The sequence below is a fragment of the Hyperolius riggenbachi genome, chromosome 2 (assembly GCF_040937935.1).
Source record: "Hyperolius riggenbachi isolate aHypRig1 chromosome 2, aHypRig1.pri, whole genome shotgun sequence".
Classification (NCBI taxonomy): Eukaryota; Metazoa; Chordata; class Amphibia; order Anura; family Hyperoliidae; genus Hyperolius; species Hyperolius riggenbachi.
In genome coordinates this window covers 334,009,502-334,031,736 of record NC_090647.1, presented here as the reverse complement: position 1 = coordinate 334,031,736, position 22,235 = coordinate 334,009,502, and the positions used below count along the sequence as shown (strand labels likewise).

Sequence of the window (22,235 nt, the reverse complement as noted above, 5' to 3'; positions counted from 1 at the left end):
CATGGCTGATACACTCCCCCCCCATCCTGCTTAGACACGGCCGAAGTCCAGGGGGACCACCCATGCTGCCCCCCCCCCCCCCTTCCCAAAGGATTTTGTGAATTTTACTTACCTGTTGGTGCAGAAAGGACATCCTGGGAGCAGACACCCTGGGGGGGGGGGGGGGGAGGGGGGGATGTAGAGAGTCATATGAAACCTGCACCCACTTTTTTTTAGTTTGTGTACCTTCTATTTACAATGCTAATTTAGGTCAGATACAGGTAATTTCCTGATCCATTCAAATTAAGAAATCCTACTAGCAGCCCATGCATGCACTACAATACAAAATGATTTGAAGTAAAGATGAAAACTTTCAGGATAAACTCCTATTCATGTTGTTCCTGATGACAGCAATAGAGAGTTTTTGCAAAGGTGCATACACACGCACAAAGATTATTGCCTGCAGGGATTGGGGCTCATGATCCCTGGGGCAAAATTCCGGGTCTGAGTGCATACAGAGGCGTTGCATAGCCACAGCCTCGCAATGCATTCTGTTGCTATGGAGGGGTGAGGAGGGATGACTGCATGATGGAACTACTTTCAGCAGCATGAGTAAGGAGGGGAACAAAGGCCTTGGGTGTTGTTGACCCTAAATTCTGGTGTGCTGGATCTTTATACGACATTGGGAGACACCTGTACACTCTGGATTGTCGGCTGAAATGATCCTAAACCACTTGAACCCTTCTCCATAAGATCTACTGTAACATTCAGCCTCTGCACCTGATCTATCCAGAGCGCTTAAAAAGTCCAGATCAGATACAGAAATAAATATCCATCTTCACAAGCTCTGATGCTGTAGACCAAGATTACACAGTTTCCCAGCATCAAAATTCCATGTCTTGTGATGCGCTTCACAGGGGATATGTGAAATCTCCATTCTTTCTAATGGCCTAGTACCCAGGATTGGTAATTAAAGAGGAACTATATTGTTTGTACCGTAATGATTCAAATAGCATATATTTAACAAGATTAGTTTATAAATTATTTAGTTTAGTCAATGCTTGCCAATTGTAAAATCTTTAAACTTTTCACAGGTGGTGACATCTTTACTGTTGGCAAGTGCATCAGTTCGGAATGTATGTTTTGTGTTCCAAATGATCAGAAACACCTAGTCTCCCGGAGTGCTCGTTTAGCAGAAGGCTGCATAACTAAATAGCCTAGGCTAAATATCACCTGGAGGGTGGGGATGCATACAGCAATATATACATGTAAAGAAAGTGTTTTTGGTGCTGAAACCGGTATCCAATTGGATAGCCTGAATAAAGTAATGCATTCTCCTATGTGTTATTGAGATGCCTCTTCATGTGCAGCTAAAGTAAGGGCAACAGAAAGAACAAGAAATGAGTGCCAAAGCAGCCAAATATACAGCGCCTGCTTCAGACCTAAAAAAGTACATAAAAAAACTCAATCGACACTTAAAAACACCTACACAAGTGTTATATGCTTCCTCAGGCAGCTTGAAAAATGCTTGTGTAAACCAACTCAATCGACACTTAAAAACACCTACACAAGTGTTATATGCTTCCTCAGGCAGCTTGAAAAATGCTTGTGTAAACCAAGCCTAAAGCCCAGTACCAGGATAAATATAATTTGAATAGCGGATAAGGTTGTTAGAACTTATATTGGTATAATGCTGTTGTCTGTGTCCCCATTTGGAAGAAAATCCTTCACTTCCTGTCTAAATTTTGATTGACAGATACATAAAGCTATTGTTATATTATTTTTAACTGTATGTCTGTGGCAGTATATACATACCCTTTAACGTACGTTTCATGTTTTATGCTTTACAGGAGTTTGATAACTATGCAGAATGGGATCTTAGAGACATTGACTTTGTTGAAGATGATTCAGATGTTTTACATGGTAAGCGTTCTGTGTATTTGCTATTTTAACTCTGGTAAAGAAAGGCAGAAGTAGATACTTTGGTGAGACAGAGCCATAAACATTGTTTGAAGATATGGGCCCTTATTTAATTCACCTTTCATCTTCTGTTTAAAATAACTTTTCACCTCTCTGCATTGGAAAAAGTACCCAAATCATTCTGTTTTCTGGCTTGCTGGTGGCTTAAAAGGCATTTTATTGATAACATGTGAAAATATCACCTAGGAGAAAACTTAGAAGAATAAACCTTTTTATTTACTTTGGAATAGCCTTTTTTTCTTATATGTATGCAGTGAGACCAAGAATTGAGTCATAAATGGTTTATTTTCCATTCTCACTAAGCATCATTGGCTGACTGTCACAATCTCTTGTCATGTGATATTGGTGAAGAAATACTGCCACCCAGTTAAAGGGGACCTGAACTCAGAATGTCCTCTCTGCTCTAAAAGATACACAACAGCATAATAATTTAAACAAAAATCCTAAAATAAATCTGCGCTATTTCTACTTCCTGAATCATGGAAGGAGACATATTTTTAACAGCCTGTGCTTTCAAATAAGCCTATCTGCTATCTTTGCCATGGCAGTCAGGTGACCCAGGGGAAGATCAAATTACAACTTGTGATTAGACACACATGAGGGGGAATTAAACAGGCTAAAGTCTCTAAATACATACAGGGATCATTTCTCTATATTTTCCTTCTGTTGTGTGCAAGATTTCGGGTCCACTTTAACCTAGAACAGCTAGTCATGTAAAAGAGGTCAGTCTGCATCCCATGTCCTCATGTAGGAAGCATTTTTTGCTAGTTGTTAGTAGCAACCAATTGTATTCTGTTTCATTTGCTAATCAACACTTTAAAAATGCCAGTTGGAACCAGAACAAACATTTCAGGGAAACCAACAGTCATTCTCACATACCATGCAGCCAATTTTCTAAAGATTTCATGCTGGAATTGGTCAGGAATCAAGCAGCCTGTGGTGTATGGGCTGACAGGAGATCTCTCTCTGATTTAGATTCGATCAGAGAGAGATTAGTCTCTTGGTGGATCGGCAGCCAACATTGCTTGATGTATGGCCACCTTTAGTTGACGTCTCAGAAGATGTGGATATACTGTCCTCAAAACACCAAGTAGTTATGTGTTTATTTTTTATTTATTTATTTTTTTTGTGTAATGTATATTCAGCCTTTCTTTTGTTTACTTTTTAGCTTTGAAAATTGCAGTTGTAGACATTTATCATTCAAGACTCAAGGAGCGCCAGAGGAGGAAAAGGTAACATTTTATTGCAGGTTAATATAATGTGTAACAGTCAATTTGTAGACTAGACACTAGAACAACTGTGCTGTTATTGAGGGATTTTTGCAGCACTGAAAATACAGCTACATTGACTTTTTCCAAGATATACATATATACTGCCAACAACAGGCAGATGTCATTCACATGCTGTTAATCCTATATTCTGAAAAATACAGCAACAGACGCAAAAATAAAATATTGCAAATGACTGGCAAATTCAGATTCTAATAACAGGTAGATAAGTGGCTTACAGATTCCCCCACCATTGCAGTTTCAGGCAGGGTTCCTTCCCCATGACTGGCAACGTCTCTACTCCATGTACAGTAACTCTTCCCCCCCCCCCCCCCCCCCCCCCCCCCCCCCCCCCAGTTAAAATTCTATCCCCACCCCCTCCAATATTAAGCAGATTCCTTCACCAAGAGTCAGGTTTATCCCTATCCATCCTTGGGTATATTAACTTCTTCACTTCTCTGGCTGTAGCCATAATATCCTTTGTGTTACGAATTAGACTATTCCCATGTCTTTTTCCTCTACATTTTACAAGTAGAGGCTCGAGCTACCTTTAACTTCCTGTTTGAGATATCTTTTTTTTAGTTGTTCTAGTCTCCGCACACAGCAACTTTGATGGATATAAAAAATTGCTGTTTACAGATGATGCAAAGTATACTGCCCAGGAGAGACATTCCATAGGCCAGAGTTCATATCGCACACTGCTGCAATGTGCAGTAGAGCGGGCAGCATGTAAAACATTGGTGGTCTGCCTCTGCATAAATATGTTTTGTGGTGTGGGCACTACTAAAACCACTCTCCTGGTGTTGTCAGAAATTACCTTTTTGAAGTTTTACTATAGTGTCTTCACGTTGTAATTTTAGAGCATAAGTAAATTGAACACGTTAAGAGCTGGCAGTATTATTATTTGCATTAGCTAGGGATGACCAGGTGAACACTGGAAGGTTGGGGCTTTATATTCAGGAATTCAATGATGAATGGATTTGAACACCTTTTTAAACAGTAATTTCATATTTTTGCTAAGGTACACAATTCACTGTTTCTAATTTATTATGCTTTCTTGAAACTTTGTGCACTTTTTGTTGGTTGGAAATATAAGCAATTAAGAAAAAGATCTATTTGCTTTCTTTGATATTTGTCACTTTTTTCTTATTGTAGGATTATAAGGGAGCATGGCCTCATAAATCTGAGAAAATTTCAAAGTAAGTAGTGTAGCATTGTTTTAAAAATATAATAATCTAAGAATAGAAGTTAAGCTCCAGTGGCGCCACTTCCACTTCATCGTGGAGAAAACTTCATAGAACTGTAGCGGTTCTTCCTCTTTGAAAGTCTGTTTGCCCTGTATCTGCTTCAGTTCTCCATTCTTCAAGGTTCACATAGCCTGCATTTTGCTGTCTTACTCACCCTTTAATTAGCTCCACCTCCTTTACACTTTAATAACCCCCATCTTCCTGTCAACATGTCCTCTGCACAAGAATCTACTCCTACACAATAATAATTATCTCTACTCATCCATGCTATTACCATCAACTGCTTCTCATTCCAAGCTTCCCATTTGTCCAGTCTTTCACAGCTCATCCTTACTTCTCTGCTATCTATGCCTCCTGTACAGCAACATTGCTTGTAAGATCACAAGGACAGGGACCTACTGACATCTGTTCCGTCCTTGTAACCCTCCATACCTACTAACCCTCCTATTCACCTTCCTTGCTGCTCACTACACCAGTTTATAAAAAGCTTTATTAGTCATTATTTTAGACTAATTTGATTACTTTGATCAGATTTGCCTGAAATGTTTTGCTTCCCTAAAAATTGGTAACTTTTAATTGCAAACTGGATTGAGAATAGAATTGAAGATAGGCACAAGTACATGTAGTGCCAGAGAGGTAAAATGCAGCTACTGATGGATAGTGCAAATAAGCCCAATTTGCCAACAATAGTTATTCAATATGTGTGAATGCAGACAGCGCTCTTCCTTATCCACTTCGGTACCAGCAGCCTCTGCCCGCTTAAGGACCAGAGGCTGCTGGTACAGTAAAACGCCGCTTCCCGATGAATCGCTACAAAAATCCGCTGGTCACGCCGTTCTGTCCCTACCATAGGCTCCTCTCTCTGCCGTCTCTCTGATGGCAGAACCGGTCAGGAGCCGCTTCCATTGGCTCCTGATCCTGTCAATCAATGTAAGCCAATGGGATTGGCTTACAGTGAGCCATTGGGATTGGCTTACAGTGATGACAGGGCCATGAGCTAATGAAAATGGCTCCTGACCTGCTCACAGAGCTCTGGCGTCATAGAGACGGCAGGGCGAGCAAATTGCGGCTGGGACAGAACGGCGATAATGCGACGTAGAGTCTACATCCAGTCAGGGCCGCAGCACCACCTGCTGGACGTAGATTCGTACTGCATCGGTCCAGGAAAGGTTAAATTACCCTCCATCAGGGATCACCCTAAATAAATAGGACGCGGAAGGAGGAAGTGTTTGTAGTCACGTGATGGCGGATTGAAACGCATCGTGGGAGGCGCAGAGGGACGAGCAAAGAAGACGTCAGACAGGTAAGCTTGGACCCCCCCCCCCCCCCCCCCCCCGCCCAGCCTGCGCAGCATTACTGGGTGAATTCCGGATAACTATCCTGATCACCCGAATCCGCATTTAAGCCCATGCCTGACAGTAATGCCTTTTCTACTACACATTTCCTCTAGAGATGGGCAATGAGATGCAATTAGTTACTAGTTGATGTAGGATTATTTAAAGTTCTATGTAAATTGAAGAGGCTTTAAATGGACCGATTGAATCCACACCAAAGTGAAATTTGAATGGTTGGTTCGTTTTCAAGATACCTAAATTTGCATAATCCTGCATCAACTCGGAATTATTTGCATCTCATTGACCATTCCTAATTTACACTCAATCCATACCACTTCAATTGGCTTGTTATCATACAAAATGTATATTGTTTGTCTTTTTGTATCCATGAGAGTTGTCTTTATCACAAAACAAACTGCTTAATATATTTTTCCTGAATTCATTTAGTTTTGGAAAGAAGATATTCCAAAGACATTCAAGATCTGTATGAAGCAATGAGGAGATTTGCCAGGGTTTTAGGAGCAGTGAACCATGATCACTTTATTGAAAGCTATGCCTGTAAGTTGCACACAAATCAGTTTTAATATTTCATTTGAGTCTTCTGAAATATAAGCTACTTTCTAAATGGGTACTTTGGGCTTCATAGCATGAAAATATCACAGCAGTCGGGACAAGCCACCTTTACACAAAACTTCTGCTTTCTGTACTTGCTGGTTAGCCTAGTTACCAGGCAGTTGGTGCTTCAAATGCTCTCAAAGCCTTTGCTGGTAAGACCTTGCAGTGGAGCTAGAAAGATGATGCCATATTATTATTTGGAACTATTGCAAGTTATGTGCAAGCTTAATTCTTAAGTTTTAAAAAGAAGCCCAATCAAAATAACGGGGAAATATGTATGCATTTTTCTTAGGAGCACAATGTTCCTTTTCATTTATTGATGGATCCATAAATTGAAGACTAGTTAAAGGAAACATCCAAGCTAAAAAAAACAAAAAACAACAAACTCCACTTACCTGGGGCTTCCTCCAGCCCCTGGCAGTCGTTCTGTGCCCTCGCCGCAGCTCCGGTGGCTCCCAGGTCTTCCCCGCTGCAGAAGCCGACCTCGCCAGGTCGGCTTCTTGCGCGCTCCACGGCGCGGGTCATGTGGTCCAGCCGACGTCATTAGGATTGTTCTGCGCCTGCGCAGTATAATCCTGATGACATCGGCCAGACCACGTGACCCATGCGGTGGAGCACAGAAGAGGTCGGCTTCTGCGGCGGGGAAGACCGGGAGCCACCGGAGCTGCGGCGAGGGCACAGAACGACTGCCAGGGGCTGGAGGAAGCCCCAGGTAAGTGGCGTTGTTTTTTTTAGCTTGGACCTTCACTTTAAGGCCACAATTTGGAATTATTCAATTAATTACTGGCAGTAGCCAGTACTGTCATCTTGATATTATTATTATTATTATTATTTTTTATTTATATAGCGCCGACATATTCCCCAGCGCTTTACAAAGCACAATAAGACGACAAGGGGAACATAGATACAACTAACAAATGTACAGCAGAGTTCCAAGCAGCACAAATATTGTTACAAAAACAGTAAACATTAGGAGGATGACCCTGCCCTTGCGAGCTTACAATCTAATGGGTTGTGGAGGACACAGTAGGTAAGTGGGTGGAGGATGGATGAGGCAGTGATCCTTTGCCTCTGATTACATTGTGACAGATAAGCAAATAAGGGCTATAGAATGTTATAAGCTTGTCTGAAAAGGTGTGTTTTAAGCCGCATCTACACACGTAGATGCGGCCGCGATGCTCCTTATCAATCGAGCCTGATGCGGCTCGGTTGATAAGATCCAACAGGACGGATCTTGCTTTCGCCGATTCCCTGCTCGCTCCCCGCGAGGGGACAATGGCAGGGAATCGAGCGGAAGATGAGCGGCGGCGGCGGGGACGAGCGGGGAATCGTATGCGGCGCACGCGCGGGGATGCGGAAGAGGCGATCCAGCGGCTAATCGAGCTGCCAGATCGCAGCCTCATCTACGCGTGTAGATGAGGCTTAAGAGTGTGTTTGAAGTTGTCCAGGTTTGGAACATGACGTACAGGCTGTGGAAGAGAGTTCCAGATAAGGGATGATGCTTGTGTAAAGTCCTGGATGCGAGCATGAGAGGAGGTGATCAGCTTAGAGGCCAGGAGAATTTCTTGGGAGGAGCGAAGGTTGCGGGAGGGACAATATCTTGAGATTAGTGAGGAGATGTATGGAGGAGACAACTCGTGGAGGGCTTTGTATGTTAGAGTCAGGAGTTTGAACTGGATCCTCTGGGTAATGGGTAACCAGTGGAGAGAACGGCACAGTGGGGCTGCATCGGAAGAGCGTGTAGAAAGGTGAATGAGGCGGGCCGCTGAATTTAAAAGGGATTGGAGAGGTGCTAGCCTGTTTTTTGGTAGGCCACAGAGCAGGGTGTTGCAGTAGTCTAGGCGGGAGATGATTAAGGCAGGAACAAGCATTTTGGTGGCCTCTTGTGTGAGGAAGGGACGGATACGGAATATATTTTTGAGCTGGAAATAGCAGGTGGTGGTTAATGAGGCAATGTGAGGTTTAAAGGAGAGCTCTGAGTCAAGTATAACCCCCAAGCAGCGGGCCTTAGTGGTTGAGGTTATTGGGGTGTTGTCTACAGTTATGGTTGCAATTGGTGGGGGTGTAGATAGCGATGGTGGAAAAATCACAATTTCCGTTTTAGTCATGTTAAGTTTGAGGAAGCTGGAGGACATGAATGCAGAAACGGCATGTAGACAGTCAGGGACTCTGGATAGTAGTGAGGACAGATCAGGAGCTGAGAGATAGATTTGGGTGTCAACGCATAGAGGTGATACTGGAAGCCAAAAGAGTTAATTAGTTGTCCCAGGCCACGAGTGTAGATTGAGAAAAGAAGTGGCCCAAGAACAGAGCCTTGAGGTACACCAACAGACAGTGGTTGTGGGGAGGAATTGGTGTTAGAGAAGGAGACAGTGTAAGAGCGTCCAGAGAGATAAGAGGAGATCCAGGAATGTGCTTGTCCCTTGATTCCTAAAGATGACAGTGTCTGCAGAAGTAGAGCATAATCAACTGTGTCAAAGGCAGAGAAAAGGTCAAGGAGTATTAGAATGGAGAACTGGCCTTTGGATTTAGCTACCAGTAGGTCATTAGCAACTTTCGTGAGGACAGTTTCAATGAAAATGGTGTGTGCGGAATCCAGATTGAAAGGGGTCAAGTAAGGAGTTGGTAGAGAGAAAGGCAGACAATTCTGAATGGATGTGACGTTCCAGCAGTTTAGAAGCAAAGAGGAGGCGCGAGACAGGACGGTAGTTGGATAGAGAAGTTGGATCAAGAGAGGGTTTTTTGATTTGTGGTGTGATGATAGCTTGTTCGAATAAGGAAGGAAAAGTGCCAGTGGAGATAGACAGGTTGAATAGAGTTGTTAGAGCGGGATTAAAGGAGGAGGAAAGCTGGGGGATTAGATGAGAGGGAATGGGGTCCAGGGCACAGGGAGTGAGATGCGCTTTGGAGATTAGTGAGGAAAGACACTGTTCAGTTAGTGTGGTGAAAGATGTTAGAGTGGGAGAGTGGTCTTGTGGAGCGGGGGGAAGGCAGTTAGTGGTGAGCGAGGGTGCAGGCGGACAGAAGGAATTTATAGGTGATGGTTGAGCTGGTAAAAAATTGTTTGTGTTGAAGCTATTACATATTGCATCAATCTTGCTTGTAAAGTATGGTGCAAAGTCGTCGGCTGACAGACATGTGGTAGGGGGAGGAGGTGGGGGACGAAGTAGGGAGTTAAAGGTGTTGGACAATTGTTTTGGGTGTGGGACTGTGAGGAAATGAGCGAGGAGAAATAAGATTGCTTAGCAGAGGTGAGGGCATCCCTGAGTTCCTGCATAGTTTGTTTATAGTGATTGAAGTCCTCTACAGCAGTGCTTTTTCTCCAGCACCTTTCTGCCACCCTGGAGCACCTTTTCAGCTGTTTGATTTGTTCAGTTAGCCAGGGCTGACAGTTAGTTTGGCGGGGGCAGGTGGTGGTGAGTGGAACAGCTGAATTCATGGCAGAGGAGACTACACTAAAGAAGTAACTGGATGCTGCCTCAGGGTCGGTCTAGGAAGACAGAGTACTTAGAGGTTGCAAGGCCTCAGTCAGGGAATTCAGATCCAGGTTGTGGTAATTCCTGCGCGTGACTGTATGGTGTAGTGTTGGAGGAGTTGACGGTAGAGAAGAATTGATTGAGAGGGTAAGAAGGTTGTGGTCTGAGAGGGGATGCGGAGTGTTATGAAAGCTTGAAATAGAACAGAGGCGGGTAAAGACAAGGTCAAGAGTGTGGCCGTCTTTGTGGGTGGAAGTGAAGGACCATTGGGCGAGGTCAAACGAGTTGTTAAAGTGGACCTCCAGTGAAACTTAAAGTTAGTGTCAGGGACACCATCTCATTAGGTTATAATACATTATGATGGCATTAAAGTAGTCCCTTACCCCTTCGGCTATGCTGCGCCATATAAGGCAACGACCCTGCCATTTTACATAAAAACACCACAGCACTTTTTTTTTTTTTTTTTTTTTTTTTTTTTGTGTGTGTTGCTGTGTTACCTCCTCCATAGGATGAGGGACTACAATTGCCGCTATTGTAATGTATAACCCATAGAATTTAGGCTGGAGGTTCGCTTTAAGTTCGGCTTTAAATTGCCAAACTAGGTTAATATGAAACATCAGCGACGTGCCTTTTACAACTGATCCTCCTTGATATGTTTTGATAAAGGGACGCTCCACCTTCATAATAAATATTGGTGACGCACAAGTCTTTTCCAATTTAATGTTGTTAAAGTTTATGTTGCTTCTCCAATCTACAGCTAGCTAAGAATTTCAAAAACTGTCAGTAAAATAAAACTGGTAGCAGCAGCACTTTCTGGACATTATCAGTACCTTCTTTATAAGGCAGCTCCTAATCTCTCTCCTTGCTGCAGGAGTTGAGCAGGGCAGTAGGCTTTGTTACTCATCACCTGGACTAATCCAATGACTGGCTGCAAATTGTGACACTCCTGACAGTTTCTATTTAGCGCTGTGGAATACTTGTTTTAGATGCACGCAAAAAGTAAAGGTGAAAAGCTATGTAACTTTAAATTTTGCAATGTAGGAGTTTTTCTCTATACAACTAATAAGTGAATTTATTTATTCAAAAGAAATTATTTTTAGGCACCTCTTGTGAGGGCACATACAGCAGTTAAACCTAAAACCTTGTACACACACTAGATCGGAGCCACCTATACTGAGAATCTAGCAGGTGTACTGTGGCTCCTGACCCTTCCTGATGTGTCACTGAGAGATATGGATTATCTTGGAAAGAGAAGGATGTGGAGGCTGCTATATTAATTTCCTTTTAAACTATACCAGATGCCTGGCAGTCCTGCTGATCTATTTGGCTGCAGAAGTGTCTGAATCACACACACCTACAACAAGCATGCAGGTAATCAGGGCTGTGCAGTTGGTACAAAAATCCTCCAAACCCACTTCCTTAGGTTATGATTCCACTGACTCCTCCAAAGCTTAAGAATTTTAAAGCTTTATTAAGATTGCAACTGCTTTTGGGAACAAAAAGCTCCTGGCCTGGAAGCTGACACTCTACCATGTCAGCCATCCAGTGCCCCAGCATTTCGTCTATATAATATTCACCGAATCACCATATCAGCTGGGTTCCAGCATATAGCCATGCTACCTTGCAGAAAAAAGGCCTCTACCTGTTTTATATCTAATAGAGAAAATGCCAGGGACATTTTCTACAAGGGGGCAGATGTATGCACCAGAACCCAGCTGATACGGGGTTCCAGTGAATCTTATTAGACAGTGTGTGAACATTATAACTTTTAAGTATTAGCATATCTGTTTTTTTAATGTACACCAGAGATGTGGGATATTGCTTTTGAGTAGCTGTTAGAGACTCTGTCACAAAAAAAACCCAACCCCCTGTGGGATATTTACCTCGAGAGGGAGTAGCCCCCATCCCACCGTGGCAGTGCTGGATAACACCCCCCCACCACCACCACCCTCGAAACCACAGCCAACATTTTGTACTGTCACCCATAACGGCAGGCATGTAAATATTTACCTTCCCCGGCCCCAGTGCAGGCGCAGTAGCAGCTCCCTGATGGGATCAGCAGGAAATAGCCGATCCCAGTTGGGTCCACTCTGACTGGGATCAGCTATTTTCACCTGATCCCGATCTGAGAGTCACTATGACACCTGCGCTGGAGCTATGAAGGTAAATATTTACATGCTCGCCGTTTGGGGGCTTCTAATGCTGCCACTGTGGGACAAAGGAGGAATCCTTGTTAGAATCCAGAGGCTTCCCCCTCCAGAGGTAAGTATCCCACAGAGGGTTTTTTTTTCTTCACAGGTTTTCTTTAAACTTAAAACAAAACTACCAGTAATCCTTGGTAAGAATACATGTTAGAGGGTGCAAACTGGAACCAAGAACATCCATCAGGCCCTAGGCAATCTGTGGGTACATGTAAGAATGATGTGCAGGCACACTTCAGGAGAATGACGGGATTCATCCTTTATTACACGTTCTTCATGCACAATCTGAACCAGGTTTACGGGTGATAGCCAACACCTCTGCGTTCAATGTGCTCAACATTCGCAGTGGATTCACAACAGCTCTGCGGGGAATGCTTATGTAGAGTATAGTACTACTGTGTATCTTAATTTGTAGTCACCAACCCCAAATTTAAAATATCAAATTACTTGATTTCATGAGCGAAGGGAGTGCATACATTTACATACAACATTTGTGTTAACTTACATCAACACAGAATTATTTGCATCTCGTTGACCATCCTGACTAGTGACACAACTACACATCAGGCTTTATTCTTACAGCAGAGATGTTTTTATATATTAAAGATTTATGTAGTGCACATCCAAGAAATTAATTATAAGATTTTATCCAGGTGGTATTATACACCCGCTAAGCTGGTGAAGATCTTCCCTGGGAGAAATCCAGCCTGCTGGAGATGCAATAGTGACTATGGCTCCTTGCTTCACGTTCTCTGGACCTGTGACCTCATAAAACCGTTTTTGGCAAACAATCGAGGGCCTACTCAAAGAAGTAACTAATAGGGAGGTGACGTTTGACCCCCAGTTTTTCCTGCTAAATCTCAATAACTGGAGCATGAAATCATATAAAAATCTGTATTAAAACATATCTTGAATGCAGTCAAAACGTTGGTAGTGAGAAGTTTGGGTTCATCACAGATACCTACCCTGAAAGAGCTAGTGAAAGAATTAGACCATATTTATGATATGCAAATAATTTTTTATACCCTGCAGGGCAGATCAGAAAAAAATCTATCTATAATATCTGGCTGATATATAGGTATTTAGATGAGTTGTCTCACAAATTAGCAAATTAATAAAACATGGGACGCCCTTCCCTGGTCACGTTGAGGATTTATTGATATCAGAAACTAGTTTATTGCTTCTTTGTTCTCTTGAAAGGCTTCGCGGAGGAGAGTATTGACGTCATCTGACTCAATGTTGTACATAGTTATATTTGAATTTGTTTTGATTTCAATTAATACGTTGATAATGAAATGTTCCCTCTGACTTATGTATATTCATCATTTTCACATACTATGAATGCTATGACTCGGTGCTCATTGGTACATTGTATCCCAATTGAAAAGTGGGGATTTAGAACTTAATAATGGGCTACCAAGTTTTTTGCGGCCCAGTCTCTATTGTCTTACTTTTTAACTTTGTATATCCCTTTGCAACGGCTTTGTTTTTCTATGAAAAATCAATAAAGAATAAAAAAATAAAATAAAAAAAAATAGAGTGACTGCTTTATTATAGCAGCACAAGTAATTTGTTTTTTGATTTGACTTTTTTCATTTTTGTGAAGTAATCACTGCTATTACTGTATATATAAGTTATCTATGATGACCGCTATCTGAGAAATATAACATTTGATCATATTTGCTCTTTTAATTACAGTTTAAATGTATTAGGAGTCTGAGTTTTTCCCAACTCCGACTCCAGGTACCCAGAAATTGCTCTGACTGCTCGACTCCGACTCCACAGCCCTGCAGCGAATCCACTCAGACTTCAGTCAATGTACCTGATCTCTATCCTTGTTTAGGGTCTATGGCTAAAAGTATTAAGCTGGCCATACACTAGGCCGATTCCCCGACGATCGACAGCAGATTCGATCACTGGGATCGAATCTGCTGTCACATCATTCACGCTACACGCTAAATTTCGATCTATTTCGTCCCGAAATAGATCGATCCCGTCGATCGCTCCGTGCGGGAAATTACCGTCGATCGCCCTCGGGTAGGGAGCGCTCCGTCTCCGCTCTGGTCTCTGGCATGCTTCACTTCTTCCTGCCCGGCAGGAAGTTTAAACAGTAGAGGGTGCTCTACTGTTTAAACTTCCTGCCGGGCAGGAAGAAGTGAAGCATGCCGGACCCGGAGACCAGACCAGAACGGAGAAGAAGCTGTGGGGACAGAGAGGGACTTGCGCCGGCCGGAACAGGTAATGTATGTGCGGGGGGAGCGGCGGCAGCAGCACCTCCACCACCACAGATTGTGAACGGTTTCAGGCTGAAATCGGTTCACAATCTGTTTGCAGTAAGGCAGCCATACGATCCCTCTCTGATCAGATTCGATCAGAGAGGGATCTATCTGTTGGTCGAATCTGATGGCAAATTGACCAGTGTTTGCTACCTTTAGAGGCAGATGATCAGCATGACAGCCAGGCAATGTGCATTGTTGAAAGGGAAAAACATGTTGGCATCCAAATATCTCACTTCAAGTGTGCTTTTACTGCAGATCTGTTTTCTCCTTCAGTAATTTATGTTTGTAAGAAAGAATAAAGTTATCTTCCACAATATTTAAATATATATTTTTTTATTGTTTTAATGTAAGAAAGTGTCAGTATTTGACATGTACTGCATCATTTTGTACTTGCTCCTTATCAACTGTGTTAGTGTGACATTGCTACCGTGTTACATTTTATCTTATCTGTTTGCAGTGGAATTTGAGCTACGTAGGGAAATCAAGCGGTTACAAGATTACCGAAGAGCAGGAATCAAAACATTTCAGAGTAAGAAATATAATTTTCACCTTTGCCTTTCCCTAACTTTTGGTTTAAGTAAATGTATTTGTCTTTTATCGAATATGTATCTAATGGTAATATTGCCTGTGTCATTCTTAAAGCCCTAGTTCCCCCTCCCAGATTTGTCATTTAAAACAAATAGGGTAGTATGCTATTACACAGTTTTCATATTTTATTCAGTCATTACAGAGAAATTCTCCTTGCAGTATCGAGTCACTTGACACAGGGATTCATAGCAGCTGCAAAAGAGTAGATGTTCTTCAGTTAGTGAACAGCGCTCACTCCTTTTGTCTCCTTGTCCCCATGTGTCACTTGTGTCCTCCGTGTCCAGCTCCCAGTAGGTGACACACGGTACTTACCTAGGCAGCCATTGAGTCCTGTGACGAGCCGATGCAGGGATTCCTTCCTTGTGCCCACGGCAGCTCCAGCTTACCGGGTCCTTGTTTCAGACTGAGCAGCCAATCAGGCTGCACGGGAACCGTCCAGCGCCGGCTGCTATTCTAACTGGAGCCGACGGTCCCATGGGTCGGACTGGGGCTCAGTCATTGGCCAATCACTGCACTTGCTGGAGTGCAGTGATTGGCCAGTGAAGTGCAGGGATTGGCCAGTGATGGAGCACTGGTCCCGCCCTCAGGACTTTCGGCTGCAGTTAGAACAGCTGTAGCACTAAAAGGCACACATACACTTTTGAGATGTGCTAAAATGATCAATAATGATCTCATGTTGACCATTTCTCATCTTGCGCTTCTCAATACATGATTAGAGACCTGATCTAATAACTCTTTCCCTGCCGCATGTACAAATGCAGTACAGAGCTAATGCAGCTTCACTCTTTCACCTTGCCTGCTGCTCCCTACATTCCAAGCCATATTGGTTTAGCAAAGAATGGCTTTTCCTAATTACAGATAATTGACAATTGCTATTAAAGGTCGATTGTTATGCTGGGTACACACGTTAAGTTTTTTCGTGCGATTCTCCGACCCTTCGACATTTTTGTGGCACGATTCCGCACTCGATTCTGCGCTTGATTCTCTTATCTTCATTCGTTTCTCTTATCTTTTTCCATTCACCGCTATGAGAAATCGAGCGCCGAAACGATCAGGAGCAATATCGGACATGATGGATTTTATCTATCTGATCCATCTATCGCACGAAAAAACGTAATGTGTGTGCCCAGCATTAGAGCCTTTATTTTTAAATTTGATGATTTTATCAAGTCCAATGTCTAGGCAATTGTGCAAATGAGTTAAATATGAGCCCCGACTTTATTTTCAGTTGCAGCCTGAAAGCCACACTGTAAATTGTAGAAACAAAGATTTAATTGTGTATAGAGGGAAAACTGAGTGCATCTACACTTACTGTATGAGAAATAAAAAGAAAGCACACCCTCTTTCAACTCTGTGTTCTGTATCAGGAAATAATTTAAAAAAATCATCTGGTAATTAGCAGATACTAAAATTAGGCTACTACAACCACAGGTGAACAACACAACATACTGTAATTTTCAGACTATAAGACACACCTAGATTTAGTGGGCAAAAAGCAGGGAAAAACTACTAAACCTGGTGCGTCTATGGGTCGGGGCAGCTTATGGCTTTAAAAAAGCGCAGGAGATTTGGGTGCAGCCAGCGCCACCATATCCCGTAATAGGAATTACGGCTATAGCAGCGCACAGTGAGTAACTTCGGCGGCGTCAGAAGACTGAGCTTAAGTTACTTTTTAAAACACCCCAGCCTCCAGCGATAGCTAGTAGCCAAATTACATCATCCCTCCCCCCTATCCATGTGGACCTGGATGGGGTGTAGTAATTAATGCCACTGGGGCTTGTCCAGGAACCGGTTAAGCCATATATTGGCGGTATCCTGCGCCCAAGTCTCCTGGTGGCCGATTCATAGGTACACTCTTATGCCCCTTTTCCTCACAAGCTGTCTCTAAGCTACACTACGGTAACCCCTGCTGCCCTACCAGCTAAGGTACACTACACCACACTAACCCCTGCTGCCCCACCAGCTTAGCTACACTACACTAACCCATGCTGCCCCACCAGCTAAGCTACACTAATGCCTAGTACACGATGCAATTTTCTGTTGGATTGACGGTCAAAACCACTATTTCCGACAGGTCAGATCTGATTTCTTTTTTTTTTTATACAAAATGAATCAGAAAAATGACTGGAAATCAGACGGGACCTGTCGGAAATAATTGATTCGACCATCAATCTGATGGGAAATTGCATTGTGCGTACCAGGCAGAACACTACCACTGCAAGCTTTCACCTGATCCTGCCATCGTGCTCCTCTCCCCCTCGCTCTGATCTTGCAGATGCTTGATGGGTATGGAAATGGCAGTTGTAGTCCTGCAATGGCAGGCTTCTTCTGACAGATTGCTTTTATGGGAATTATAAACATGAGATCATGAGCAGTCATTACTGTTAAACATGTTGGATTGATCCTGATACCTTCTTGGAACTACTCCTGTTTCTAAGCTGTCTCATCACCCTGTCACTTTCAGCAATATGAATATTCATATTAGTATGATCTGAGCATGTCAGTAGACAGCTGTTTTCCACATATCCAGCCATTTTCCTGATGCGTCACACTCACAGCTAGTGGAAGGTAGATGTGTTACCACCTCTTCTTCTATTAAAATCAGTCTTTTTCTTTTTGGACCCACTATGTGCCAGCATTAGCATAGGGATTCAGATGAGCGATGCAGGAAAAATGCTGTGTGCCGTCCAATTTTTTTTTCCCCCACATGCAAATGGGACTGTAATCCTTTGATTTCAATAGGCGGTGTTTCCGTATCCAAATTCGCTTTCAGTAAATCAAAGCAAATTCTGCTTAAATGGAAATGGGCCCTAATAGTATATACACTACATACACACGCGGCTTGTGGCACGGGAGGATAAGTGTGCTATTATACTAGATAACCTAAAAACACACTGCCTCTAGGTATGAATATTGTGTACTACCTGACTTCTTACGTCCCCTCCCCTCCCCCCATTCCTTTAGATCAGGGTGAGGGAACCTATGGCTCGGGAGCCAGAATGTGGCTCTATTGATGGTTGCATCTGGCTCACATACAAATAAGTAGGAGTTATTCAAGCTACACTGCTCAAGCAGCACAGCTTAGCGTGGCAGCGCAAGTAAAATTTTCAACTGTGAACACATCGCCATAGCAATAGGGACGTGAGCCCTACTGTCCCAGTTTGAAACGTATTGCGCTGTTCTCTCCAGAATTTTTTTTCCAGCTGGGTGGGCTGCAACCGGGGGAATGCAGGGCCAGTGCAACTCTGCTTACAGCATAGGAAAAGAATGAGGAGGCAAGCTGATGACAGCCGGGTGCTCACTAAAATTAGCCAGGTGGAGCACCCAGCTAAAAGAGCCTGGGGAGAACACTGTATTGTATGGCTCTCACAGAATTAAAGTTTGTGGCATTTAATGGCTCTCTCATCCAAAAAGGTTTCTGACCCCGGCTTTAGATTGTAAGCTTGCAAGGGCAGGGCTCTCTTACCCTTTTTTGTCTTGGAGTTCATTTTACATTTTGTTAGTCATGTTACCTTTGTCTCTATAATTACCAGTTCTGTATTTTGTACCAATTCTGTATTTTGTATATAAGTGTACACCATTATCTTTTATATTATGTACCCCATGTTCGTTTCTTACTTTGCCACTGAAAATGTTGGCGCTTTATAGATCAGTAATAATAATAATAATTACACAGTCTAGCCATTTTCAGCTTGTTTGATTGTCTGATGGTATCTAAGAGATTACTGCTATCAAGAAGATTGGAAATCTTTGCCCTATTGCTATGGTTTCTCCTGGCATTGTAATTCTGACTACTTCTCCATTCTCCATAGCATCTAAATCTGTCCAAATATCAACAGCCATGATGCATTCAAGCCCCACCACCTTCTCTTGCAAGATCAATAAAATTATCATCTACCAAAATTATCAGCTTTGAATCAATTGTTCTACCAACTAAGGTTTTCATTCTTAGTTAATTATTTTAAAATGTGATGTTTTTATTAAATATATTTATTTGATTCATAAAAAAATTGTGTATTAAATTGGGTCCTTAAAGGACTTACGAGGCCAAGAGGAGTAAAAAAAAGTTAATTACTTGCATGGTCGTTTCAGGCACGGAGGACGCCGTCCGCGCCCTCCGCCGGGTCCCCCCGCTCATTATCCCCCCCGGGCCGGCTCCCAACCCCACGGCCCGGGTCGGGCTCTCCTGCCTCTTCAAAGATGGCCGCTTCCTCTGGCCGCGGCTGCGCAGTCCGCCTGGCCGCGAGTGCGGCTGCGCAGCCCTAGGGCCAACCCCTCCGATCCACGCTACGTGGCGGCCAGAGGAAGCGGCCATCTTTGACGAGGCAGGAGAGCCCGGGCCGTGGGTCGGGAGCCGGCCCGGGGGGGGATAATGAGCGGGGGGGACCCGGCAGAGCGGCACGGAGGGCCTGAAACGACCATGCACGTAATTAACTTTTTTACTCCGTTGGCCTCGTAAGTCCTTTAAGGTAGAACCAGGCAAGAGTTTTACTTCTAGGAAGACCGTGACAATCACATAATCACCACTGCTTTTTGAGATTATTCTTCTGAGTGTGGTTGAGCCGTGCTGCCTTTTGGGAAGGCTAGCGTGGCCAAACATCTGTTCATCACTCTTCCCAATAAGGACTAGGGACTGGTGTGTGCCTGAGATGTCACTCAACCCCCTCCCACAGAGTTCAGTAGAGGGGAGTGGCATAGCTATTTCTGGGTGTTCTGGATGGCGCAGTTTTTAGAGTCCCAAATATTGTGCCATTCCCTTACTGGGGAGACTACAAGTGCAATAGAGAGTCCCTGCCAGTATTTTCCTAAAAACAAGGGTATTTTTTAGCCATTTTTTGAAGAATTAATCCTATATTACTACTATGGTAAGAGGAGACGGGGTCATTACAACATTGAGACTTTAACCTGGTCAAGGACTTTGTCAGAACACCCTATGTGCATATTTGTTGTGGGTGAGTGGCTCAAATTGTGTCGGTGGTAAAAGAACAGCCAGGAAGTCAGCAGTGATGCATTCCGTATTTCTGTTACCTCGGGGTTCCTTCTACGCCCATAGTAAACTGTTTTGAGTTATCTACAGATGTTGCGTACTCCTGACAGATGCTACATTTTGACATGCGTATAATAAAAATAGACAATCATCAATTCATTTTTTTCAAACAGGCTCAAAAATATACGATCGTTTAAAGAAGACTCGTGAAGAAGAGCGTTTGAAGCGATCCATGCTTTCAGAAGTCCTGCAGTATGTTCATGATGGCAATGCCTGCCAGCAGTGGCTCAAGCGACAAGCGGCCATGTAGGTTTACTAACACTAGTGGCTTACCTTTGTTTCTGTATTGAGTGTGAGTGTGCTGGCATTGCATGTACAAGTCTGCCCAAAATATATGTGAAAGGCTTAAAAAGAACAGATAACAATGTACAGTATGTGCAAATTTCATCACATGAAATACATTTTCTGAATATGAGGACAATTTAGGACAAAACCTAACCAAAAACCCTCTATCCAATACATTGATGGTAAACTAATTGCAGTGTGTGCTAATGCTTGTTGTTCTCACTGCTTTGTATCTATGTAACTTTTGTTCCCCTTCATGGAGCAGAGTGGTAGGTACACGCAGATAGGCCCCTGCTAAAACAAGTTAGAACTCTAATGAAGAAAACTTGCAGAGATAATTCATACACAACCATCAGGTAATGTAGCTTACTTAGAACAGAGAGGAACACAGAATGAATACAGGAAATCACAATACCATAGAGATCATCACACCACTCTATAGAGCGTTATTTTGTGGTTGATTTTCTATGCTCCAGTTTAAATAATACTGTTAGTTCTAGCACCCCGGGTCCCGTAACTTCTGTCAGTCGCAGCCAGTTTGACGTAAGAGAAGTGCACTCTTTGCACATCTCTCCAGCAGCAGCTGGAGAGATACGTAGAGAGCGCACTTCTCTTGCGCAGACTGGCCGCCACTGGCCGAAGAGTACCAAAGAGGGATAAGACTGGACGGCGGCGTGGGAGCGATCCGTGCGCATGGAGCTGGAGGAATCATCAGGTATGCATAAAACTTTTAATTTAATCCAGCTCTGGTTTCCTTTAAAGGAAAGTTTTGGGGACTATATAAAAAAAAAAAATCCACATCCACTTACCTGGGGCTTCCACCAGCACCGGGGCAGGCAGAAGGTGCCCTCGGCGCCGCTCCGCAGGCTCCCGGTGGTCTCCGGTGGCTTGCCCGACCTGGCCAGGTCGGGCTTCTTCTGCGCTCCAATCTGCGTCTCACTGGTGCGCGCTGACGTCATCGGACGTCCTCCGGGCACTACTGCGCAGGCTCAGTAGTTCTGGCCAGGTCGGGCGCGCCACCGGAGACCACCGGGAGCCTGCGGAGCGGCGCTGAGGGCACCTCCTGCCTGCCACGGGCTGGAGGAAGCCCCAGGTAAGTGGATGGGGATTTTTTTTTTTGATAGTCCCTGAACCTTCCCTTTAAAGAGGAACTCCAGTGAAAATAATGTAATAAAAAAAGTGCTTCATTTTTACAATAATTATGTATAAATGATTTAGTCAGTGTTTGCTCATTGTAAAATCTTTCCTCTCCCAGATTTACAGTCTGACATTTATCACATGGTGACATTTTTACTGTGGGCAGGTTAAGTAAGCTGCTCCTAGCTGTTTTGGCTGTTACAGACAGCTGTAAACAGCCATTTCCTGTCTGTGAACATTGTTACATTGTGGCAGTTTGCCCAGAGTACCACGGTACCAGAGCCTCTTGTAGGAGGGGTTTCATCACAAAATCAGTCATACAGCGCCCCCTGGTGGTCTGTTTGTGAAATGCAATAGATTTGTCATGTAAAAGGGGGTATCGGCTACTGATTGGGATAAAGTTCAATTCTTGGTCGGAGTTTCTCTTTAAGTATATGCACATATTTGTCATATACTGAAGCGAATTTTTTCTGCATTGAATAAAATGGTCTTCACTTTATTTGTTATAAGAATTTATACGAAGTGCCTTAACCTCCTTGGCGGTAATCCCGAGCTGAGCTCGGGGTATGCCGCCGGAGGTCGCCGCTCAGGCCCTGCTGGGCCGATTTCGGTTCTGAAAAAAGCAGCACACGCAGCTGGCACTTTGCGTGCAGCGGCGAAAGAGGGTCCCCCCAGCCGCCCGAGCCCAGCGCAGCCGGAACAAACAGTTCCGGCCGGCGCTAGGGGCTGGATCGGGCGGCTCTGACGTCGGGACGTCGACTGACGTCCATGACGTCACTCCGCTCGTCGCCATGGCGAC

General features: G+C 43.6%; 1 protein-coding gene across 2 annotated transcripts in view; it reads left to right on the top strand.

Moving 5' to 3' along the window:
* Positions 1 to 22,235, top strand: part of TADA2A (transcriptional adaptor 2A) — a 50,247-nt gene that overhangs the window by 15,859 nt on the left and 12,153 nt on the right. For both annotated transcript variants that reach the window (XM_068269369.1, XM_068269370.1), the window contains exons 7-12: positions 1,830 to 1,902; positions 3,128 to 3,191; positions 4,383 to 4,426; positions 6,256 to 6,366; positions 14,837 to 14,908; positions 20,128 to 20,260. In XM_068269369.1, the coding sequence (XP_068125470.1) occupies positions 1,830 to 1,902; positions 3,128 to 3,191; positions 4,383 to 4,426; positions 6,256 to 6,366; positions 14,837 to 14,908; positions 20,128 to 20,260 (497 nt within the window). The remainder of the gene's footprint in view (positions 1 to 1,829; positions 1,903 to 3,127; positions 3,192 to 4,382; positions 4,427 to 6,255; positions 6,367 to 14,836; positions 14,909 to 20,127; positions 20,261 to 22,235) is intronic.